The sequence below is a fragment of the Marmota monax genome, unplaced genomic scaffold (assembly GCF_021218885.2).
Source record: "Marmota monax isolate L192 unplaced genomic scaffold, Marmota_monax_Labrador192_F-V1.1 WCK01_AAM20220418_F8-fsc00030, whole genome shotgun sequence".
NCBI classification, from domain to species: domain Eukaryota; kingdom Metazoa; phylum Chordata; class Mammalia; order Rodentia; family Sciuridae; genus Marmota; species Marmota monax.
Genome location: NW_026691988.1, coordinates 15,499,724 through 15,521,484, shown reverse-complemented (window position 1 = coordinate 15,521,484; position 21,761 = coordinate 15,499,724). Strand labels below are relative to the sequence as shown.

The 21,761-nt window shown below is 38.0% G+C and overlaps 1 protein-coding gene across 10 annotated transcripts in view; it reads right to left on the bottom strand.

Moving 5' to 3' along the window:
* Utrn (utrophin) overlaps positions 1 to 21,761 on the bottom strand; it is a 513,444-nt gene that overhangs the window by 10,661 nt on the left and 481,022 nt on the right. For 7 of the 10 annotated variants that reach the window (XM_046450838.2, XM_046450847.2, XM_046450858.2 and 4 more), the window contains 7 exons: positions 21,448 to 21,584; positions 16,001 to 16,039; positions 15,707 to 15,772; positions 14,571 to 14,636; positions 4,535 to 4,693; positions 3,911 to 4,151; positions 1,044 to 1,152 (listed from right to left, as the gene is read on the bottom strand). In XM_046450838.2, the coding sequence (XP_046306794.1) occupies positions 1,044 to 1,152; positions 3,911 to 4,151; positions 4,535 to 4,693; positions 14,571 to 14,636; positions 15,707 to 15,772; positions 16,001 to 16,039; positions 21,448 to 21,584 (817 nt within the window). Of the gene's footprint in view, positions 1 to 1,043; positions 1,153 to 3,910; positions 4,152 to 4,534; positions 4,694 to 14,570; positions 14,637 to 15,706; positions 15,773 to 16,000; positions 16,040 to 21,443; positions 21,585 to 21,761 lie in introns of those variants that run through there. The other 3 variants (XM_046450850.2, XM_046450884.2, XM_046450866.2) reach the window with 2 other exon arrangements.

The following is a 21,761-nucleotide window of genomic DNA, read 5'->3' as shown; positions in this document are numbered from 1 at the left end:
TATGATTTTATATAATTAAAATGTATTAGATGCTTGTGTCCAAACGATCCATGCACTATGGTAAAACATAAGACTGAAAATAAGTAACGTAATCATCTATTCTCAATGTCTTAGTTGGAAATCCATTATTTTGTACTGCAAGTATGTTTTTATCCAAAAAAAAAGACCCATATAGGGGCTGGGACTGGGGCTGGGGCTCATTGGTAGAGAGCTCACATGTGAGGCACTGCGTTTGATCCTCAGCACCACATAAAAATAATATAAAGGTATTGTGTCCACCTACAACTAAATATATATATATATGTGTGTGTGTGTATATATACACATATATATTATATATTTTTAATTTATTTTTTTAATAATCAAGTCGCATTAGTTACTTAAGACAATATTAAACTGATATTAATTTTAATTTTTCTTCTGATTAATGTACCAAAATTTATCTTACAGATAAATTAATTTGATACAGTATATAGTCTTCAGTAGAACTGTAGAACTTGAATTTCAACAAAATGTCATTCTTAAATGCCTAGAAGGTCCTTCCTAGCGTTAGTGACAGGTCTCCCTGTGACCAGTGATGGTCTTGGTGGGACCTCTGCCTCAGAGGGAAGGAGAGGTAATTTTTACAAGCATGAGATATATAAAGATTTAAATGAGTTCCCAGACCTGGGCAGAGAAACCTACAGTTTGGGGTAATATATTTTGAAAGTGTAAAAACTATGAAAATTAAAGAGATATGACAACTTTAAAAAAAATAAGTCTTGAAACAAATAAAAAAAGTTAATTTCTTGCTCATTCCAAAAGGGATTTTTTTTCATCTTTCACCAAAATTCAATCCATTCCTATAAAATATATAAACAAGCAAATTATGACTTATTACTATTCTAAAATGTTTGCCTTTTGATGTTGTTAAAATGGATTTGCACTCATTTAAGACCAAAGAGAATACACATTTATGCTCTAAGGCTCTTTGAAATGAAAACCAAACAAATGGCCAAATACAAAGCAGATTGGGGACGTAGCAGTGCCTTAGGGGTACTGACCTGCCTGGTGAAACTGTGGGCCTGGGTCAGGGTCAAGTGAGTAGCTCAGTGCAGAATGCTGAGGTGAAGCCCAGGGGGAGACGCCATTGATTCGGGAATCGGATTCAGGCTGGAATCATATGAATTGGTTAGAGACAGGATTCAAATAACCCTGAAGGAAAGCAGTTCCCTTTCAATGTTCCCTCCCTCATCCTGGTTAATTAAATCAGATGCAGGTCTTTGCCTTCAGGCATTTTCAAATAGCTCTTAGCACCAGCTGGTGGGCACCCTAGTACTTCACTAGGGAGAAATACAAGTGGTCCTTCCCTTCTGTGTGGCAACTTCAAGAGCTCACTTGGATACACTGAGGGATTCATTTACCAATGTCATTTTCATCTCTTCATTTTTCCATTATTTTTATATTGAACAAGTGAACTTAGAAGCATGTTTCTCTCATCTTTTAAATATTAGCACTGGGCTTATAATACAGTAAATGTATTTAATTACAGAATTAGTTCAGATTTAAAGGCAATATTGGAGAGAGTGGATAAGAGCAGGATTTTGGGTCATTTGGCTTAAATTCAAATTCTAACTCTGCCATTCAGAAGCAGTTTAATTCTGGGCAAATTAAACAATTTGTTGTGCCTTGGATTTTTTATTTATAAAAATAAATTTTATAAAATATTTATGAAAATATTATAAAATATTATAATATTATAAATAAATTTATAAAAATGGCAACAGGTGCCCATGTCATAGGAATCTGAGGGGTTGATGAATGAGTATTTCTAAAGTGACAGGAACATTCTAACACCTAGCAGATACTTCTTAAATGCATTCTTACCCAAATCTTTAAAATGGTCATTGGTATGTTGATGAGTATGTGGTCAAATTAGAAAACAAAATTCCTTGTATACAGAATGCAGAAGTTATAATTGTTTTGGTATAGATTTTCCCATTAAATCTATATTAGCTGAAGTCTGATAGTTTTGCTTGTTTTTATTATCAGAGTTAAATTTTCCCATCTACTTCTGACATTCATGCTAAATCGTTAACAAGGGATAGGGATTCCACAATCTGGGATATTCAGAGTCATTTAGATATTAGTTATCTTCAAACACATTACTGTGCAATTCCTGAGGCACATGAGCCATTAGGCAGCTCTGCCTAATGGGATGGAGGAATTGGAGGGAGCAAAGCAGGAGCATAAGAGCCGTTAGGTCTCTATAAGCCTCTACAAGCCACAGCTGATAAAGGTGTCTTCCGCAATGATTCTACATATGCACTAGGCTGTCAACATTGACACTCATTTTCTAAGTGAGAGATCACATGAGCAAACTCATCCTTTTCTCAGGCACCATTTAGAAACTTCCAATCCAGGGTATAAGCAATGGCATCTTTTCAGTGTATGTGACTGGCACCGAGGAAAGAATTGAGCATTCTTGAAGTGTTATCAGAAAGCTAGGTCTTGGGTCACTCTTGGGGGGAAGTTGTTTTCAAAAGATGCAGAATTTGGAAGCCCTGAGCTAAACCTTCCACAAAGCAGTGCTACAAAAATTCTGAGATGATGATAGGAAGGAGAAAAAGGCATACGGTCAAACTATAAGGAGAGATCTGTGGCCCACTATGTAGGTAATGCAGAAATTATAATGTTTTGACTGATTCTGACAAGTTAAAAAGACACTGAGAGCAACTGTGACAAGATAGTTTCCTAAAATTTGAGCAAATCACTAGCGAGAAAGTTGTTTTGGTTTTGATGCCACGAATCATTTCTGGAGAAAATCATCCTTATTCCATTACCAAGGAGCTCGACACTGCCTAAGCAAGAAAAAAGGCCAAAGAGGACATGTCTGTTGATGTCAGAGATTCTTCAATCAAGGAGTTCCTGGCCCTGCACCGGGATTCTACCCTCTATGCAACCACTGTCAAGGCATCTTCATTGCTCGTCCTGTGTCATGATTCCTGCTCTTTAAACCAACGTGTAATGAGTACTGGACGCTCTGCAGTATGCTGTGTCTTTGTATAGGATGTGTTTTGTTATATACAATTGTAATATAGGATACTATCTTGTTGTTGTCTTCAAAACTGCAAGCTATTACCCATTAATGAGATATAAAATTGATTTAGTAGGGTCTGACCAGCATTAAGAAAGAAAAACAAGTAAAAAAAAAAAAAATGAACAAGCAGCAGCAAAGAAGGATGAGAGGAAGGCAGACAGGCAGGGAGGAAGGAGGAAAAGAAGACAGAGAGGGAGGAAGGAAAGGAAGAAGAAAAGGAAAAAGAATAGAAAGTTAAGAGATGCATTTCTCTATAAAGGCAAGTATTATTTTGTATTCACCAAACATATATGTTTTCATCACAATGCAAATTGTATTTCTTATTGTCATAAAAGTTTGCAAGCAACTGCCATAAAACATGGACCAGTGTTAGAAAATAATAGTAGCAAATTAATAACCATCTGTTACTCAATTTCTTGGAAATAGAAAATAGTGATTTTTGTAGTACGCATTCTTGGCTGGTGGAAGAAAGCTTTAGAATGCAGATTCAGGTCACTTGCTGTCCTTTAATCTCCACAGATGCTTCCCATATGCAATGTAGTAGGCAAATGTATGCCATGGGATCTTTTCTATTAAACTATTTTGAGCTGAGATAAGACTTCCGTGCTAAAGAAAAATGAGATTCCACTGTAAACTGGGAAAACACATTTTTCTGTGCCAGTAAGGATTTAATGTGTACACACAAAGGGATTCCTAAGCCTGTCCAAATTAAATTAACTATGGAAGTAAGAAATTGAAGGTGGACCTCTACGTCTACTGGTGTCAGGCCCAGACCTCTGGGAGGTGGACAGGTGTCACAGGGGTTGTGGCGCTGGATTCAGCACACCCTACCTGCTCCAGCAGCTGTCGAAGGCGGTGCAGCTGAGACTCCAGCTGTTTGTTGTGATCCTCTAAAATCTGCATCCTAGCTTCCAGCCGACCTTTGTGCTGCCTAAGGAGTTTTGCTTCTGCTATAAGTTCTGAATCCTCAGACGTGTGGTGAGGAGACGCAATCGAGTCTGGAGGTGAGCCAACAGGAAGCCCCCTTCTCAGGTGTTGGTCCTTCAGCTGCTCATATTCCACCTGCAGGTTTCTAATCCAGAAAAAAAAAAAAAAAGGAAAACACTGAAGTTACTATTGGGTGCAATAGTAATCTCCCAAATAGTAATCTCCCACACTGTCTACGGGCTCCAAATTTAGCTTGTGCTACTATTTCCTCTATGTAAAGACTTGTATCAGCAGTAAGATCCGGAAGCATGAAGGAAACAGTAGCTTTAAGCTAGTATGGTAACAGACATCATCAATGTCAAGCACTGCCAGCTCTGCTGCCCCATCCCAATGGGTCAATGTCCTCTAAGACCTTGATTCCACTGTGACATTTTGAACAATCGTTCTGAAAAGAAGATGGGCAGGGAACACCCTGATATCGACATGAAAGAAAGAGTGATAAGTTTTCTTCTCCTGAGTCTAGCAAACCTTTGTTCCTCCTCTAAGTCAGCAATGATTCGCTCCAGTTCTCCACGTTCTTCCCTTTCCACAGACTTCAGGATCTGAGCTGGACTCTGAGGCTGGCTCACCGGGGACTCCCCACCGAGCGTCTGGCAGTACTGCTGGATGAGGGCATGCTCGTCCTCCCTAGCAAAACAAGGGGCACAGACACAAAAGCTTGTGTTGGAATGGCGACGTCTCTGGACAAACAGGAAGTAGAAATGATGATGCCCAGGTTGGTGGCTGGGCCAAGCCCCTGTGTAGTTGTGCTGCACAGCCTCCCTTTTAGAACTCAAGCAAGACAGTCATTATCAGTGCAAATGTATGATGCACAGTGACATTTCATGCTTGTCTTAGTCTAAGAGTGATTTCCCATGAATCTCAGAATAAAGATTGTGCTCAGCAGAAAAAAATAAGGCATGACAGTTAATATAAATAAGGTTTAAATGTTAATAAAAGTAAGGCTTAAAGAGTTAACATGAAACACTTAAAGAATATAATGGGCAAAATCACTCCCCAAATGTCAAAAGAACAGATTAAAAGACCACTGACATACACTAAACTGACGGCCCTATCTTCAGCATTTACATTTCATTGTAAGCAATTTTGAAATACTTTATAATTCACAGAATAGGGTTTACCATCCTTACAGTCTCTTATTTAGGTAATTAAGCACAAGTGATAATTGTAGATGTTTTACTTGGTATTATCAGTAGGTAACTTTTAGGATCAATCATTCTACATTAAAGCATTGACTAAATTGAATTCCCTGGAATTCTCTCATTTACCTGACTACTTGTCTCATGAACTAGACCTATCAATAGCGGAGAGGAATAGCAATCGACATAAGCAGAAGCATCACAGAGTAGACAAAGTTGATCCAATTGTGGGAAGGAAAACCTGGAATCTCTTCTCCTGCATGAGGAAGATGCAGTCTGATCTTCTTGTAAAGGTGTGAATACCAGATCTCCTGGCTACTGCTAATGGAGAAGGCCTTTGGCAGACTGTACCTGCTCTGCTAAACAAGTTATTTGCTAAATAAGTCCTAGAATCTATTGTAAGATATTGCTTCTGGACAACCTCATGTAAGTTATGTAGCTATCAGAGTATAAAATGGAGCAATTCTGTCACTGGATCCTTCTGTGTAAGTGATGTGGATACACGTATCTCTTAGCAACCTCCTCTATCACTCTGTGGACAGACCATATCATAAGACAGCCAGGAAGAACTGGGTGCTGGGAGCTCGGCCTTTCTTTGCTTCTCCGGGACCTTGAAATTACTCATGCTCTTGAGCTGATTAGTGAGCTGACGTGCAGCAAGTGCTCTGATTCTTTTTGAGTTTGATATGAAAATCCAGCCCTCTGAATCTTGCAGTTTATTTTGATGAAGAAGGGACTCAAATTATATCTGTGGTCAGTGAGTTCTTTAAAAAGCTGTGACCTCCTTCTAAGCACAGAGATCATAGGGATCAGAGGGCAGCAAGGAAGCCAGGAAGGAATGTGAGGGCTTTGCTCACCAAGCAGCTTTCAAGAGCTTGCACGACATGTGGGGGCAGGAAAGATGGTGGAATGAGATGGACATTATTACCCTAGGTACATGTATGACTGCACTTATGGTGCGACACTGCATTGTGTACAATCAGAGAAATGCAAAGTTCTGTTGCAATTATGTACAATGAATCAAAATGCATTCTGCTCTCATACCTAATTAAAATAAATAAATTTTTAAAAAAGATCTTGTACAAGCCACATGGTGGTGTATTTTGCTTCCATCTCACTCTTCTATCCCTTCCTTTACCCCTCTACACACATGCACACATAAACTATAGCTATATATATGTACATGTATGTGTGCGTGTGTGTGTGTGTGTGTATGTATATATATTTTTTAAATAAAGGTTATACACTTTGGTTAAGACCATAATATAAACATACATACCACCTAATCTTCCATCCCTCAATCAAATTAATTAATTAATTAATTGTTTTAAAGAGAGAGAGAGCGAGAGAGAAAGAGAGAGAAGAGAGAGAGAATTTTTTAATATTTATTTTTCAGTTTTCGGCGGACACAACATCTTTATTTTATTTTATGTGGTGCTGAGGATTGAACCCAGTGCCCCACACATGCCAGGTGAGTGCGTTACCACTTGAGCCACATCCCCAGCCCTAATTAATTAACTAATTAATTAATATTATTATTTTTTTTGGTGCCACGTATTGAACCCTGGGGCGCTTAACCACTGAGCCACATCCCCAGCCCTTTTTTGAGACAGAGTCTTACTAAGTTACTTAGGGCCTCACTAAGTTGCTAACACTGGCTTTAAACTTGGTGATCCTCCTGCCTCGGTCTCCCAAGCTGCTGGGATTACAGGCATGAGTCACTGTGCCCAGCTTCCATCAAATGAATTTTAAGGAATTGAGGATGTAGCCAAGTGGTATGTTGCTTATCTAGCATTGCATAAGGTTGGGGATTCAATCCCCAGTAAAGAAAAAAAAAATCAAAAGAGGGTGATAAGGGCTAAAGTCAGACAAGATATCACTCTTTGATTTCTTTTCCTGAGAAAGCAGAACATCACTGGGACATAGATGAAGGAGCTGCTACAAGAATCACATATTTGTTTCCAGGTTTAGAGAGAGAAAATGGATCTACCACCACTGCAGAGGAGTAGTACTTGAAACCAGGTCCAAGGCTCCCAGGCTGTCCATGTAGTGGGACAGAAACCTGGTGGGGAGGCCTGGGAGAAGAGTGCATTCTCCTGATGGGAAGCAAAGGGCCAGCACCCTAACCATTTACAAAGAGGCAGAAGCAGGGGATGAGAAGAACAAATCCACACCCTGAGCCGCCACTTAGCTGCTATGGATCATAAGCCATGCGTGGGTGGAGGCACACCACCTACTTCATATGGAGAGAGAAACAGTGAGGGAGGATTAAAGGTGTACGACGAACATACTGACAGGACCAATGAACAAGGCACAAAGATATAGTGGGTATAAAATTAAGTAACTGTAAAGGAAGAGCACAGTAGAACATGATTTTGTTAATATGTCTCAGGTTAAAAGAGACCTGAGCACAGAAACTAAAGAGATGGAGCATCCAAAAAAAAAAAAAGAAAAGAAAGAAGAAAAATATTTACATATATCTCCCAAGAAACCTTCTATATTGTAAGGATAAAGCATCACAGGGAATCAGCCAGAAATCAAAACAGCAAATCATTTGTAAATAAAAAAGATTTAGTCCCCTGCTGTCCAAAATATTAAATTTCAGAGACCATGGGGCAATGTCTAACCAACTAAGTCATTCATAAGACCAGTGTTCTGGTTTCCATATTAGGTGTCTCCCAAAAGCTCCTGTGTGAGGCGGTGCAAGAAATTTCAGAGGTTATAAAAGCCTTGGGCTGAGGATGTGGCTCAAAGCGGTAGTGCGCTCGCCTGGCATGTGTGGGGCACTGGGTTCGATCCTCAATACCACATAAAAATAAAATAAAGATATTGTGTCCACCTAAAACAAAAAAATAAATATTAAAAGCCTTGACCTAATACGTGTGTTCATCCCCTGATGGGAATTAACTGAGTGGTGACTCTAGTCAGGTAGGGTGTGGCTGGAGAAGGTGGGTCATTGGGGGATATGCCCTAGTGAGATGAACTCAGTCTCTCTTTGCTTCCTGGTGCATGTCCTAAGCCACTTTCTTCCACCACAGTCTTCCACCAAGATGTTCTCCTCAGGCCCAGAGCAATGGATCCGGCCATCTATGGACCGATACCTCTGCGAGCCCCCAGATAAACTTTTCCTCCTCTAAACTTATTCTTGTCAGGTCTTTTGGTCACAGCAGTGAAAAAGCAGACTAAATCAACCAGCCAGATCATTTACTTGGACTGGCAAAGGTCTTTGTTTATATGACAAAACAAAGGAAGGATGAGTAAGGACAATAGAAATTAGAATAGAAGTAACGGTCATCTCAGGTGTTGAAATAAGAGCTAAATTTTAGCCAATAAATAGCATATTGGCTAAAATTAGTTATATGATACGTATTAATATTACGCCTAAAAGAAAATGATAAAAACTTAAAGTAATTTTTTTTTAAAGTGAAACAAGGACATCAAAAGCAAAAGGAAAACTTGGACCCCCCATAAGCTGCTGGCAGATCTCATGGCCATGATTTAACCAGATTCTGACTCAGCGCTCCTCTGTGCCATAAACACCACTGCATAATTTATGCCCTTAAAACATTTATGCAAACACCAACCAACACAATAGTGCTCAATATTTACATTAATTAAATTTTGTGTTAAAGATTTAGGTACTATGGCACCAGTCAAAATTAGATTTGAGATGCATGTTCTTGTCAACATTTCCATAGATTCATTTCTTTTGGAAGGTTCATGGTGTTTAGTATATTATAATTATCATTTACTCTAACATTATATTCTTTCTTTAATGTGTCTGGAAGAGAAATAAGGCAGTTCTTACAAAAATAAGAACTTAAAAATAATTATTATATAACATATAATTTTAATCTTAAATTTTTTTTCAGATTAATAGACCTAAAATTTAGATACAAAAATAGATACATTCTAGTTCTTAATTATATATGTAGTAAAAACCAAGAGCACACTCTTTAATTGCAGATAGTACATGACGTACTAGATTAGGGTCATTAAACATCAATACTGTGCCTAGTGCTAAAATAGAAAATGTTTAAAAAATGTAGGTCTACACCAAGAAGTACCATTAGATAGAATACAATTATACTATACTTGTCACACATGGTAAATACTATCTAGATTATAAAATTAACACCTATCAGATGATGAACCGTGATTCACTCAATGACCTTTGGGAAGTAAACAAGACATAAAAACTTTCCTCCTTTTAAGGATTGTTCTGCTTTAGGCTTCAGATTTGCCAACAATAATGCCAATACAAACCACGGTTGGCCTCTTCCCTCTATCCTTTCATAGGAGACAGTGTCACCAAAGGGAGAGGGCAGATGGAAATGGACATTCTGAGAAGAAGGGACTAAGAAACTGTCATCCTTGAGTTCCAGCTTCTGAGACTCCCCAGGACAGTCCTGGGTCTTGCCCTTACTGAAATATGGTTGCTTAATTCTTCATTCAAAGTCACTTAGTACCCTCAAAGTTAATGCCTTGATTGGTGCAGAGTCAGACTTTCAAATAAAAGGGTATAATGTGGATAAAAATCTGTAAAGTTGGTTCATACTGTAGGCCATAAGTGCATGAAATATGGTGGCACAACCAACAATTAAAAGAGTTTCATGGAGGATAAAAGCGACAGGGGTGAGACCATATTCTTCCCCTGTACCAATGTGAGGGAATGTGAAAGACCTGAACTGTAGGTAGAACGGCAGCTACTGAAGATTCAAGCAACTGAAAGGACTTTGGATAAGTTAAAGAAAAATTTCAACATTCAGAAAATTTCAACATTCTTACCTCAAAGTATAAGATTCTTTTCTTGCCAAAGAATGAGATTACCCAAAGCCAAGCTTAAAAGATTGATAAGATGGGTTGTTGAAATATAAAAGCTCTTGTAATGAAAATCTAGCTAGATCTCAAGTGTGAAGCTGGGTGTGGACACAGAATGGACAGAATGGGTCAAGGACAAGGATGACCTCCAGGAAGACTGGATGGATCTGCAGATGCTCCCTGCTCTGCCCAGGAAGCCCTTCCTCCTTCTCTCAACACAAAGCAAAGCCAGGAGGAGTGCCCACAGTGGCATAGCCAGGAGTGCCCATGCCTGCAAACAGACTGCTTGGGGATGATCCCAACTCCATTAATTACTATGAGACTCTGGGCAAGATCCTTAAACCCTCCTTGGGTCTCCATTTACTAATCTGTAAAATGGTGCTAACAATGTAAACAAGATTATCAACCCAAAGGTTTTCTGTGCCAATCCCCCTAGTGACGTGCAGAGGGCTGAGCACATGGCCTGGCACTGTATGCCAATATTACTGAAGAGAAACCTAAGACTATTCTTCACGGCTCAGATGAAATAATAATAACCTCACAAGTGCAGAGTTCAAGATGGAGAAAATTTGCCACTACACCATCTTTTGCTTAAGGCACTTCTGAGTTGGTTTTCAAACTGTTCCAGCCATCAACAAAAACTTCCTAGTCCCTTGATGTTGACTACCTCAAAACACAGGGTTGACAATGAAGCCAGAGTCAAGACAACCTTGAGAAACCATTGAGCCCTCATTCAGAAGCTGGGAATCCTATTTGGTGGTTCTGAAAATTGTCATCCACCGTCTCTTGGGACAGTGTCATGATGCAACTAGTACTGGAACTTTAGGAAACTTGCAGGAAAAGGTCAGGGCATTAGAGTATGTTCATACTTCTTTCCTACTGAAAGAAGGTCCCATAAGAAACAGATGCTTGCTCCTGGGTGGAGCTGCAATTTCCCAGCAGTAATTTGTGTGGCAAACCCAAGGATTAGGAAGTGGACCAGTTGTCCCAAGTAGACTTTGATTTGTCAGTCTCACAAACACTTTGTGCTTCCCTACAGGACCCAGAGTACCCAAAAGCCACTACCAACTGTCCTGCTGTTGCTCCTGGGGCATTAAACAACCCCACCTAGTGCTTGTGAAAGGGAAGTATAAATGTGGGTAAGATTCACTGTTTTCTTCTAAGTGACAGAGATTCTCTGGGTAAAAGATGGATTAGGAACTCAAGGGCAAACATATCTACCAAAAGGGCAGACTCTTCTGTGATGGAGTAAATGTTCTAAGGGCTCGATGCTCCAATCTGCATTTTACAAACTTCAATAATTTCCATATCATGCTCCTAAATGTTGCTACATCCAACTATCTTCAATTATGAAATGTTTTTAATTGACTCTAAATTGAGATATCATAATTTTTACTTGTTTTATTCTATCCACTATCTATAAAATCACTGATCTGACCTGCATATTATGTATGTGTGTTTTCATATATATTAACTAAACACATAATTATTTTAATTTAAAAAAATTATAATTTCATATGACACTTTGGAGAAAAATGTGCCTTAAGTGATACAAAAATATACTTTTCTGTAAATAGTTTAAAATATTTTCTCCCATTAATTTTCTGTGCTGCTTAAGGGAATCAAATACACCCTCACATCTCACTGTAATGGCATCTGGGCTGAGTGAGGCATGGATGTGTTGGGGGGGAAGGCCAGGCCTCTACTTGCTCTACCATTCCAGGAAGCTGCTCATTCAGGGGACAACATCCATCAGGGGAAAGCAGCCCATGTGTGCCAGCTGTCATAGCAGCAATGTGACAAGGAGAGCAGGACCCATAGCAGAAGAGGGGACACCCAAGAGCAAAATCTATGGTCACAGAGAGGTTGAGGACAAGCAGGATGTAATGCCACCCTCTCTTCCTAAATATCCTACAGGAGATGGCCTTAAGGGAGAAGAAAAATTACCCCTGGCTATCTGAATGAGACTTCTCTACCTCATGCTACTTAAGCAATAGATTTCCTCTGTAATAAGCTAGGAATAAATAGTTGTTTTACTTGGTTGACAAGAAAAGGAAGGGAAAACAGATTGCCACATAATATAAAGCTATTGCCAAGGAGGAAATGGATAACAATGAGAAAATGTTGAAATTCTATTGTGATATTTCAGTATTTATTGTAGGAAAACTCACTCACCCAGACCATAAAGCTGACTGAAATGTTAAACTGAAATATTTAAATAAGTAAGTGTTAGAGGTAAGGAGGAAAGAGGACCATCCCAAGTCAAATCACTGTGCTTGGGATCTAAGGTATGGCCTATGTGATTTAGGCTTGTTATCAGCCTTCTCACCCAAATGGTAAATCACTGCATGTTTCCAAGGAAAAGAACCCCAGGACACTCTGTGATTCAAACTGTGAGAGAGCACAGAACCTCCCCTACTGGCGTTCACAAAATGAGGTTTATTATTCATCAGAAAAATACTGATGCACTCATAACTGGAATGTAATTTCTCTTTGGAGGTTCAGACAGTCTGAAACTATTAATTTAACCTCAAATACTAGGGAGAATTTGTTCCCCTGCCTTTTCCAGCACTTTACAGTGACATGTGTTGCTCCATTCTCAAAGCCAGAAGTGAGGCATCTGTGAATCTCTACCTGGCCTCTCCTCCCTCCTCACATCTTCGTCTCTGACCCTTCCTTCCCTCATACAGACCCCTGTGGTTATACCAGGCATAATTCAGGACACTCTCCCCATTCCAACATCCTTCCTCACTCTGGCGAAGTCCCTTTTGCCATGTGAAGGCACATGTTCATAGTTTTAGGATTAGGATGAGGACATTTCAGGAGCACTGTCCTGTCCAAATGGAGCCTCCACCAGGTTCTTCTCCATATAAGCACTTGCTTCTCTGCCCTCTAGACTAAGATTTATGAAGATAGTACTGTAGATTTATTATCATACTGGGTATACAGCAGTAGTGTACTAATTAACACTCAACCACATGTTCTCCAGAAGAAAAAGAAAAATGCCTCAATCAGTAGCTGTCCCAAGTTCTGCGGTTGGCATACTTCCATCATGGCCAATTTTGCGACAGTGATGGCACTGGATATGGAATTAAGAAAAGACACACAGTTGCCCACCCCCAACTGATATAATAAATAACCATAAGGACATAAACAATAGTAAAATTTGAGACAAGCATTATGAATATATTATTATCTTGATTTGGAAAATTTTTCACATTCATAGTACCTGAAGAACAAAGTATAAATAATTAATATATTATTGCCAGGTATTATGATGCTAATCTTTAAAATTTAAAATTAAGAAGTGTCCTGAGACACTTATAATCCAAATGATAAAAAAATTCTTAAAAATTATTGAAATGAGACTTTCTATATTAGAATGCTTATTTCCAGTTGCCTCTCCATAGTCCCTTTTAGTGAACAAAACCCAAGTACTATGTAATATAACTTTTCTGCCTACCTTATACCTTCCCACCAAACCACAATGAACCTTCACAAGTCACATAAACATGACACTATTGAAGGTTTTCAGGCATTATTTCAGAATTAATGTGAATTACACAGCCAAGAAAAGTTTCAAAAGAAAGATGATATGTAACACCAACAGTAGGATGATCAAATATAAAATATTTGGCTAGATAAAGTCAATACACAAAACACAACAAGGGAGAGAGGAGGAAAGAACAAAAGTGCATTGGATTAGACAAAGGGAATGAAGGAAGGGGGAGTGGGAACAGGAAAGACAGTAGAATGAATCAGACATAACTTTTCTGTGTCCATATATGAATACATGACCAGCGAAACTTCCCATCATGCACAACCACAAGAATGGATCCTAATTAGAATAAGTTATAGTCTATATAAGTATAATATGTTCAAATACACTCTACTGTCATGCATATCTAAAAAGAGCAAATAGAGGCTGGCTTGAATTTACGATCCTCCTGCCCCAGCCTCCTGAGTTGCTGGGATTATAGGCATATGCCACTGTGCCCAGCTGAAATAAAATGTCTTCTATTAACAAAATAAATAAAGTCAACGAGTCTTTTCCTATATTCAATAAAATAAAATATGGGCAAGGAATTACTTTTCAATGAAGGGTAGTGAGTATACTTCCAAACATGTGTGGGCCAGTGTTGCTAAATGCACAGATTATGGAGAAAATGTTAGCAAGCAGAAGAAAGAGAACTCTGCAGACAGAACATATAACTTATAGAATTACACTTGCAAAATTAACAAGAAATGCCATAATTATCAATATTCTGTTGCTATGAATAAAACATTTTGATTAGCTTGATGCAGACTGATTGACCAATGTAGAATTTGTTTTTCATTAACTTATATAAAACTTGGTAAAAAAAAAAATCAAGTTTATACTATCATAGCTTGAAAGCATAAAATCCATTTAGACATCTTGGAACCACACTTATCGATTTTGATTGGGATCAAAATTCAAAGCCACAGTCAATGAAGATTATTTCTGACAGCCATCATACAAGAAGCATCCACCCCAGGCAGCTCTAATTTCATGATTTACTTACACACTTCCTGTGGTAGAACTGCTATCAGTGAGGAAAGATCCATTAGTTCTTTCCATCTGGGCCAGTCTGAAAAAATGAAAATAAGGACATCAGATAACGTGGTTGCAGAGAACATAGTCAACTGAGAGCACATCCGCAGTCATTGCCATAATTTTAACAGAGAAGGGTTCGAATCTGCTAACAAGATTATAAAACTAAAGTAGCATCTAACGTCCAGCTACATGTCTATCACCACTGCCGTAAGGCCTTAGGCCTCTATCTTCCACCAGGCTGTATTGTCCCCTACCCATCTTGCAGGCCTTCTAGCTGGTCTTCTACATTGAAGGGGGGTTATATTCCCACACAAATCCAATTATGTTTCTTTCAAAGGCCCTCTACAACTTTCCTTTCCCTAGGGACAGTACCCAACTCATTAACAACTGGGCCCTTCACCCTCAGACCTCAACTTCTGCTACCCATGCTTTCTCCCTCTTTCACCCTTTCCCTTTCTGCAGTTGAGAAAACAAGCCACATTCTTTCCCAGTCTAATGTTTTTGAATATATTTTCCCATCAGCCTAAGCAACCCTTTCTCCAAAAATTCTACTTGGTCCTGATTCAGTTCAAATGTTACTAGTTTTGTGACCCTTAAACTAGTGTTTTCAAGCATAGCCAGTTACTAGGACCATAAATGCCTAGTGTTAACTACTTCACTGAAAATCTGTGCACACCATCAAGACTGCCCTATATTTTATATTGCTTAGGAGCTCGAAAACAAACCCCTATAATAAAGCATTAGTGTGAACTTAATTATATATTGTAATTCATAGGTGTACCATCTCCTGAGAGTACTTTCAATCCCTGCTTTCATTCACCAAAATTGGGTTACATTATCTAAATCCTGCCTGTACCGTGTTTGGATTCTCATGAGCTCAGTAATCACAGCCTATTGAGATTTATTCTTCACATAATATAGCACAGGTGTTTGGTAAAGTGCAACTTGCAATGCAAAGAGAGCCCAGATTCCAATATAATGGAATTGCGGCTCCTGCAGAAGAACATTCCTTAAATGAAGATAGGTTAATAGTATTAGATTAATACAGAAATAGATGTTATCCTGGGTGATAGTGGGGCAGAGGCCCCCTGTCAAATTTCTTACCTTGTGGCATACTGTTCTATCCTTGAATGGGTGTCATCGTGAAACAGCTGAGGAGACTGTGAAGGGCTGTTCAGGAAAAAACAAAGGGTGTTTTTATGTCAAATACTGATAGATGTTATTAGCAGGGATGTTAGTTTTAGTCTAGATAAATAATGAATTTGCCATGCAAACAAACCACCAGGATTGTTACCCAGGGTGTAGATGTATTACTTTACAACAGTAGTTTAGTCATCATCCGCATGCTAGAAGGCCTGATCAGAACACCAAGCTCAACACTGGGCTGTGAATACTCACTCATAGTGCTCTGGCCACATACTGATGAGCGTGACGGGACTGCAAGGAGGGGAGAGGAGACAAAAGTCACAGAACAACACTTCAGAGCAGTCCCAGACAAAGGGTGGGGCATTCCACTCATACATCTACCTGACATCCATCATGGGGAAACCAAAAGTAACAGAAGTCACAGCTTATGCTAGAGAAGATGCTGTGTGTTCAAGTGTCTGTAGGGGCCTTGCTGGTCTTAGATCTAACAGGACATTTGTTACAGGGGGATAGCAAATACATTTAAAAACTAAGAAAAAAAACTCAGGATGTTCTATAATAGCTCAAAATGCTAGAACAATGTTAATGAAAGCATTCTATATCATTCTGAGAGAAGATGTAATCATATTCTTGTTTTTCCTGGAAAAGAAGCTTGATCAGAAAGGTGTAGTTAAATATGTAATACCTGATTATATATTAATGGCAGAGTTGAAGTAAACTTAGATTTTTCTGATTCTTCATCCAATTTTAAATGAAAAATTCACACCCAGGTGTACACAAAGTATCTCCATTTCACAGATAGTTGGAAAAAGATGCAACCTACATGCCCTCTCCTACTGTCCTCTAAATTGCCACAGCATCAATAAAACCAAAGCAACATCTCTAGAGCAGGATATTTTGTCTTCAGACAAAATTTCCTCCGGAATTTCAATCTAGGAAATTGACACATGAAAACATGTTCTGCTCCACTCAGGGGCTTGGGTCTGAAGTGGGATTGTTCAGCACCACTCCGAGCCCAAGGGGCAGCCCCAGTCTCTCACACTGCCTAGGAATCCCCAAGCCTCCATAAAATGCCTCTGAAAACATTTGATCCTAATAAAAGCCAGTTCAGGGGGTGGGGTTGTGGCTCAGTGGTAGAACACTTGCCTTGCATGTGTGAGGCACTGGGTTCAATCCTCAGCACCACATAAAAATAAAGGGAAAAAAAAAAGGTATTGTGTTATGTAAACTAAAAAAATAAAAAATAAAATAAAAAAAACAACCTAGTTCAAACCCCAACTTTTATTTCCAGGGAGGGGGAGGGGCAACAAATGTAGAAATTAAAAAGTACAAAGAACACTAGTTCTATACTTAATTAAATAAATAAATACAGTTTCCTGCAAAAGCTAATGCAGATTGAAGCAAAATTATTCTAGACTTCCTTGGTTCTCCTAGTTCTATTTTATGTCCATACCTAAGAGACAGTTAATGATGTCGTTATCTCTGACTGTGAAGCACAAGTCAATATCTGCATGGCAAAGACTAAAAAGAGATGAAAGGTCATCTTCTGGGGATGAAAAACTACAAGTCTTCAGACCTACTTTCAAAAATAGGTATTTAACCACCCTGTGTTTGTCAGAATATCTAATCTGTAAGTAGCCTTAATTATACAGGTGCAAAATAGATACAAGAACAACTAAAAAAAAAAAAAACAGTATTATTCGTTACTCTTTTTACATCACTTCTTTTCGTTAACCTGAAATAAGGAGGTTAAATGTCAGAAGGCTGACTGGCTACACACTTTGTAAAAACAGTAACTGCCTGAGATTGTTGCTAAATTCAAGTGTGCAACAACATTTGACATGAACTTTAAACGGAAGAAAAATGTGTATTTTTGATCTGAAGAGACCTTGGGAAAGCTTTGTGAAACTGCTTGACTGGTTCTTGTGAAGTTAATTCAGTTAGAACAAAAGTGATTCATGAACTAAGATAAGGATGGCAGGGGCAAAAAACCGTGTGAAGAGTTTCTGGAAAGAAGTTTATTTTTTATGGAAAATTTCTAGCAAAAGAAACAGAGATTTAAAAAAAATCTAACTTTAGGGCTTCCTAGGCTTCAAAGAATTTTGACTTGAAGGAAAAAGAAAAAAACATTAAGTGATAAACTTTCACATTTAATTCTAGAAGGGAAAAATAAGGCTCTACTGGGTAGTAAGAACCTGTGGTTATTAATGAGGGTTGAAAGTGAGACTAGGGCTGGGTATGCAGATCAGTGGTGGAGGGCTTGCCTGGCATTCCTAAGGCCTAGATTCAAACCCCAGCATTGAAAATATAGTCATTAATTCTGATGGTGGTGATACCAATCGGTGTGTTAGCACAGACTTATACTACAGCCTCTCCTTGTTTTACAGTGTGCTGGTAGAGCAGGGTGTTTTGGTTAATCTCACATAAATAATGCAAGGAATTGGAATCTGTTAGACTTCATAATATATGAAATGAAACCCAGACTTCAAAGAATGTTGTGATGTTTAAGGCACCTTTTGAGTGCCTTAAATTCTCAGTAGTCTGTTACTTATGCTTCTGGGTTTTTGCCTTCTTCAATGCACATGTCCCAAAGCAGGTCACTGGGATCCCAGCTGCTCTATTATATATAAATTCTCAATGGCTCCCCACAGCTCTGAGGATAAACTCCAAAGGCTCAGGTGTGGCTTACAAGGCCCTTCGTTTTCTGACTTCTGGTTCTTTCTCCACTCACTTCTTGCCACTATTCTGGGCTTCCCACCCATTTCAGAAACTTATCATCCTCCATCCTTTTGAAAATGCTTACATTGCCCCCAAACTTTCCCTATCTCCCTCTAAGTGCACCAATCGATCACAAGTTGCCTTATTCGTCTTTCAGATCTCAGCTTAACTCTTACTTCCTCCCAGCCCAGTGCTTCTGCAACCATAACCACTCCTACTATGAACTGGTTCTTGCTTTAGCAAAATCTTTTTTTTTTTTTTTTAATTATGAAACTCATCTATTCACTTCTACCAATACCAGAGAGAGGTGTCTATTTTACTCTTTGAATCTTTAAGGAAATCAACCTAACCAACAATTTTAGTGGATAATCATCTCTCACAGCTCTCAAATTACTCTTGTTTTTATTTTAGTTTGTTTCTCAGGTTTGTTTTCCATTATACACTTTTTAATCAACTTCCACTTATTTATTTTTTGGAACAGCTTACATAAATTGTCATGAAACTAATGTAATAAACCTTAGCTTGGGTATATTTAACCCCTTTAAAAAATAGTTCTTTTTTCTCCCATAAATATTTTTCATGCATATACATATAATCACTAGTCGGAGGATAAAACATGACATTTTACAAGATGAAAGAGAAAGAAGCGAAAGAAAACTCTAATCAGCTCCATAAATAACTTCAACACCTTCACCACTTCACTGGTTTTTCTACAATGTTCTCCTCCCACAAATAGGAGAATAAATGTAATCAAACTTTTTACTACCCGCTCACCAGAAGATGAAGTGGCCCTGTACTAGAAAGGGCTCAGGAGACAAATGAACTACCCCAAATCCAAAGAGCTCCGACTAGGATTTGAAAAAGAACATCTGCCCACTGTATTCAGCAGCTCATAAATCTTCTTCAATAAGGATCCTATGCATTGATTTAATCTGATACTCCTCCTTTTCTTTCTCCTGTTTCCCTCTCACTGATAAATTTATGTACAATGACGTGAGGTATTTTTAGCTATGTACCCCAAAATTTGTGCATAAAATCATTTGACATGCTTTTCTGTTAATTTGCACGTTAAAAGAGTCACTCATACTGACACGATTGATTCCAATGATGACTGGACATCAAAAGGCAAACTATTGAAAGTATTTAAAAAGAGTATGAAAGATATATCTACCTGCATGCTTCAGGTGAAAGATGTAGATATTTGGGACACAAGATGCCAGTGGTTTATCAAAAGAGCACAAGGTACATTGCTTAATTCAAACCTATCAAATGACCCTAAAAATTAAAGCACCAAGTGGTAATTCTATGGTTTAGAAAGCCACTACAAAGGTTAGTTGGATCTGATATAAAGAGATGTAAAAGCTTATCATAAGATGTTCAGCTTGGTTAACAGTAAATTCTATAATAAAACAAGAATTATTAGCAGACTTATTAGAAGAATAATGTTAGCAGAATTATTTTACTAGAATTATTAAACAAAAAGGCAAAACCATACCCACAAACAAAAGAGATGAGCAGAAATAGACATTTGCTGAATATATGTAAATAGCTTTTTTTTTTTTTTTTCCCGGTATGAAGAATTGAACCCAGGAGGCTTAACCAGAGCCACATCCCCAGCAATTTTTTTCTTCTTCTTTTGAGACAGGGTCTTGCTAAGTTGTTTATGGCCTTGCTAAGTTGCTGAGGCTGGCTTTGAACTTACAATCCTCCTGCCTCAGCCCCACAAGCTGCTAGTTAAATAGCTCTCCTTAAACTAACATTGATCTCATAAAATTTGTTCTAATGTGAACAGTGGAAAAAAACAATTAGGAATGTCACATACCTGAACTGTACACAGTTTGTTATCAAGCAGAATTATCAAAAAGTTTGAATTCTTTCTTATACTCTACATGTGCATGTGTTATATGGACCTTTCTACATATAAAAGAAAGATTCATGTGCTCAGAAATTCAGAAAAGCTCCTGTTCTACCAGGCTACCGTGGGGATAAAAGAAAAAAATATCAGACCAAGTCACCTGGTCTATTGTGGACATTTTTGAGACACTGACTGTCAGAACACATTGGACTACTACGATTCTCTGATTATCTCTCATATTCAAAATAAAATGAAGTATGACAAGCCACTCTGGTGATGATTAGCAATACAAGTTCATTTCCCCGGATGCAACCACAAAAGCATGGCCTTGGCAAGCATTTTTACATTGTCTTAAAGTGATTCAAAGACTTAATTATTTTTTTCAATTTTGATCTTCATATACAATTGTTTAGCAACATAAAATTACTTCCTTGCATTTCTTCTAGCTCATTTAAAGCCGTTTTTTTTTTCCTTTTCCATTCAAGCTATACATTTTTATTTTACTTAGCTTTATAAATCCCATAGCAATTATGGTATTTTAGAATTTTATTTATGGTTGTCAACTCAAAATATACACTTTTAAAAAATTAATATATACTTTGAAATTTTCTATTGCATGTACTACATAAAGCTGTTTCATTTTGCTGCCTTCATCTTTAACAGAAAAGAGATAAGAAAGGTAATGAGATTTCGATAAGATTTTTAGCATAGATGAGTTTGTGAAGCAAGAGATTGAGTATGATTAATAAATTTCTATTAAAAAAGATTAAAATGCACTATGAGACATTGTAAAAACAACTCTAAACGGGAAAGGGGATGAGAAAGCACTAATATTAAAATTTTATTTAAGTACTTTTAAAAGGAAAAGAGATGCTCAAGAAAAGAGGTCACCAGTTTGGAAACACATACAAGATTAATGTGTTTAAGCTGCAACACTGTCAAATGTAAATAACTAAGATTCATAACTGTAAAGACTGATTCCAAGGAATTTACCTCTCAAGACAGAAACACAAATCTTTTTGGTTTTAATTTCTCATGTGCTACTAACATTAAAAAAAAAACCCAAAAAACAACAACACATAAGGTGTAAATGTTCATAGAATATTTAATTAAAAATGGAACTTACGTCTCCAAGTTGTCACCTTCAAGAACCGTCTGAACAGGCAGGTAGCCAAGCCGAGGATGTTTAGCAAAGTATTTCTTTGACCTGAACTTGTTCTTCAGCACCTTTGTGAAGTCTCGAACATCTTCCCCAGATGTTGTCTATGAGATTGAAAAAATTACACTTCTCATGAAAATCAAAGGAGATTATTCTCTACGATGAAATCAGAGTAAACTGATGCAATTTAATACTAACCATTTGCTAGTTTTATGAATTTCTGGAATTATACATGATATTATGAAATACATGGCAACTGGCATTCACTAAATGTATCCAGT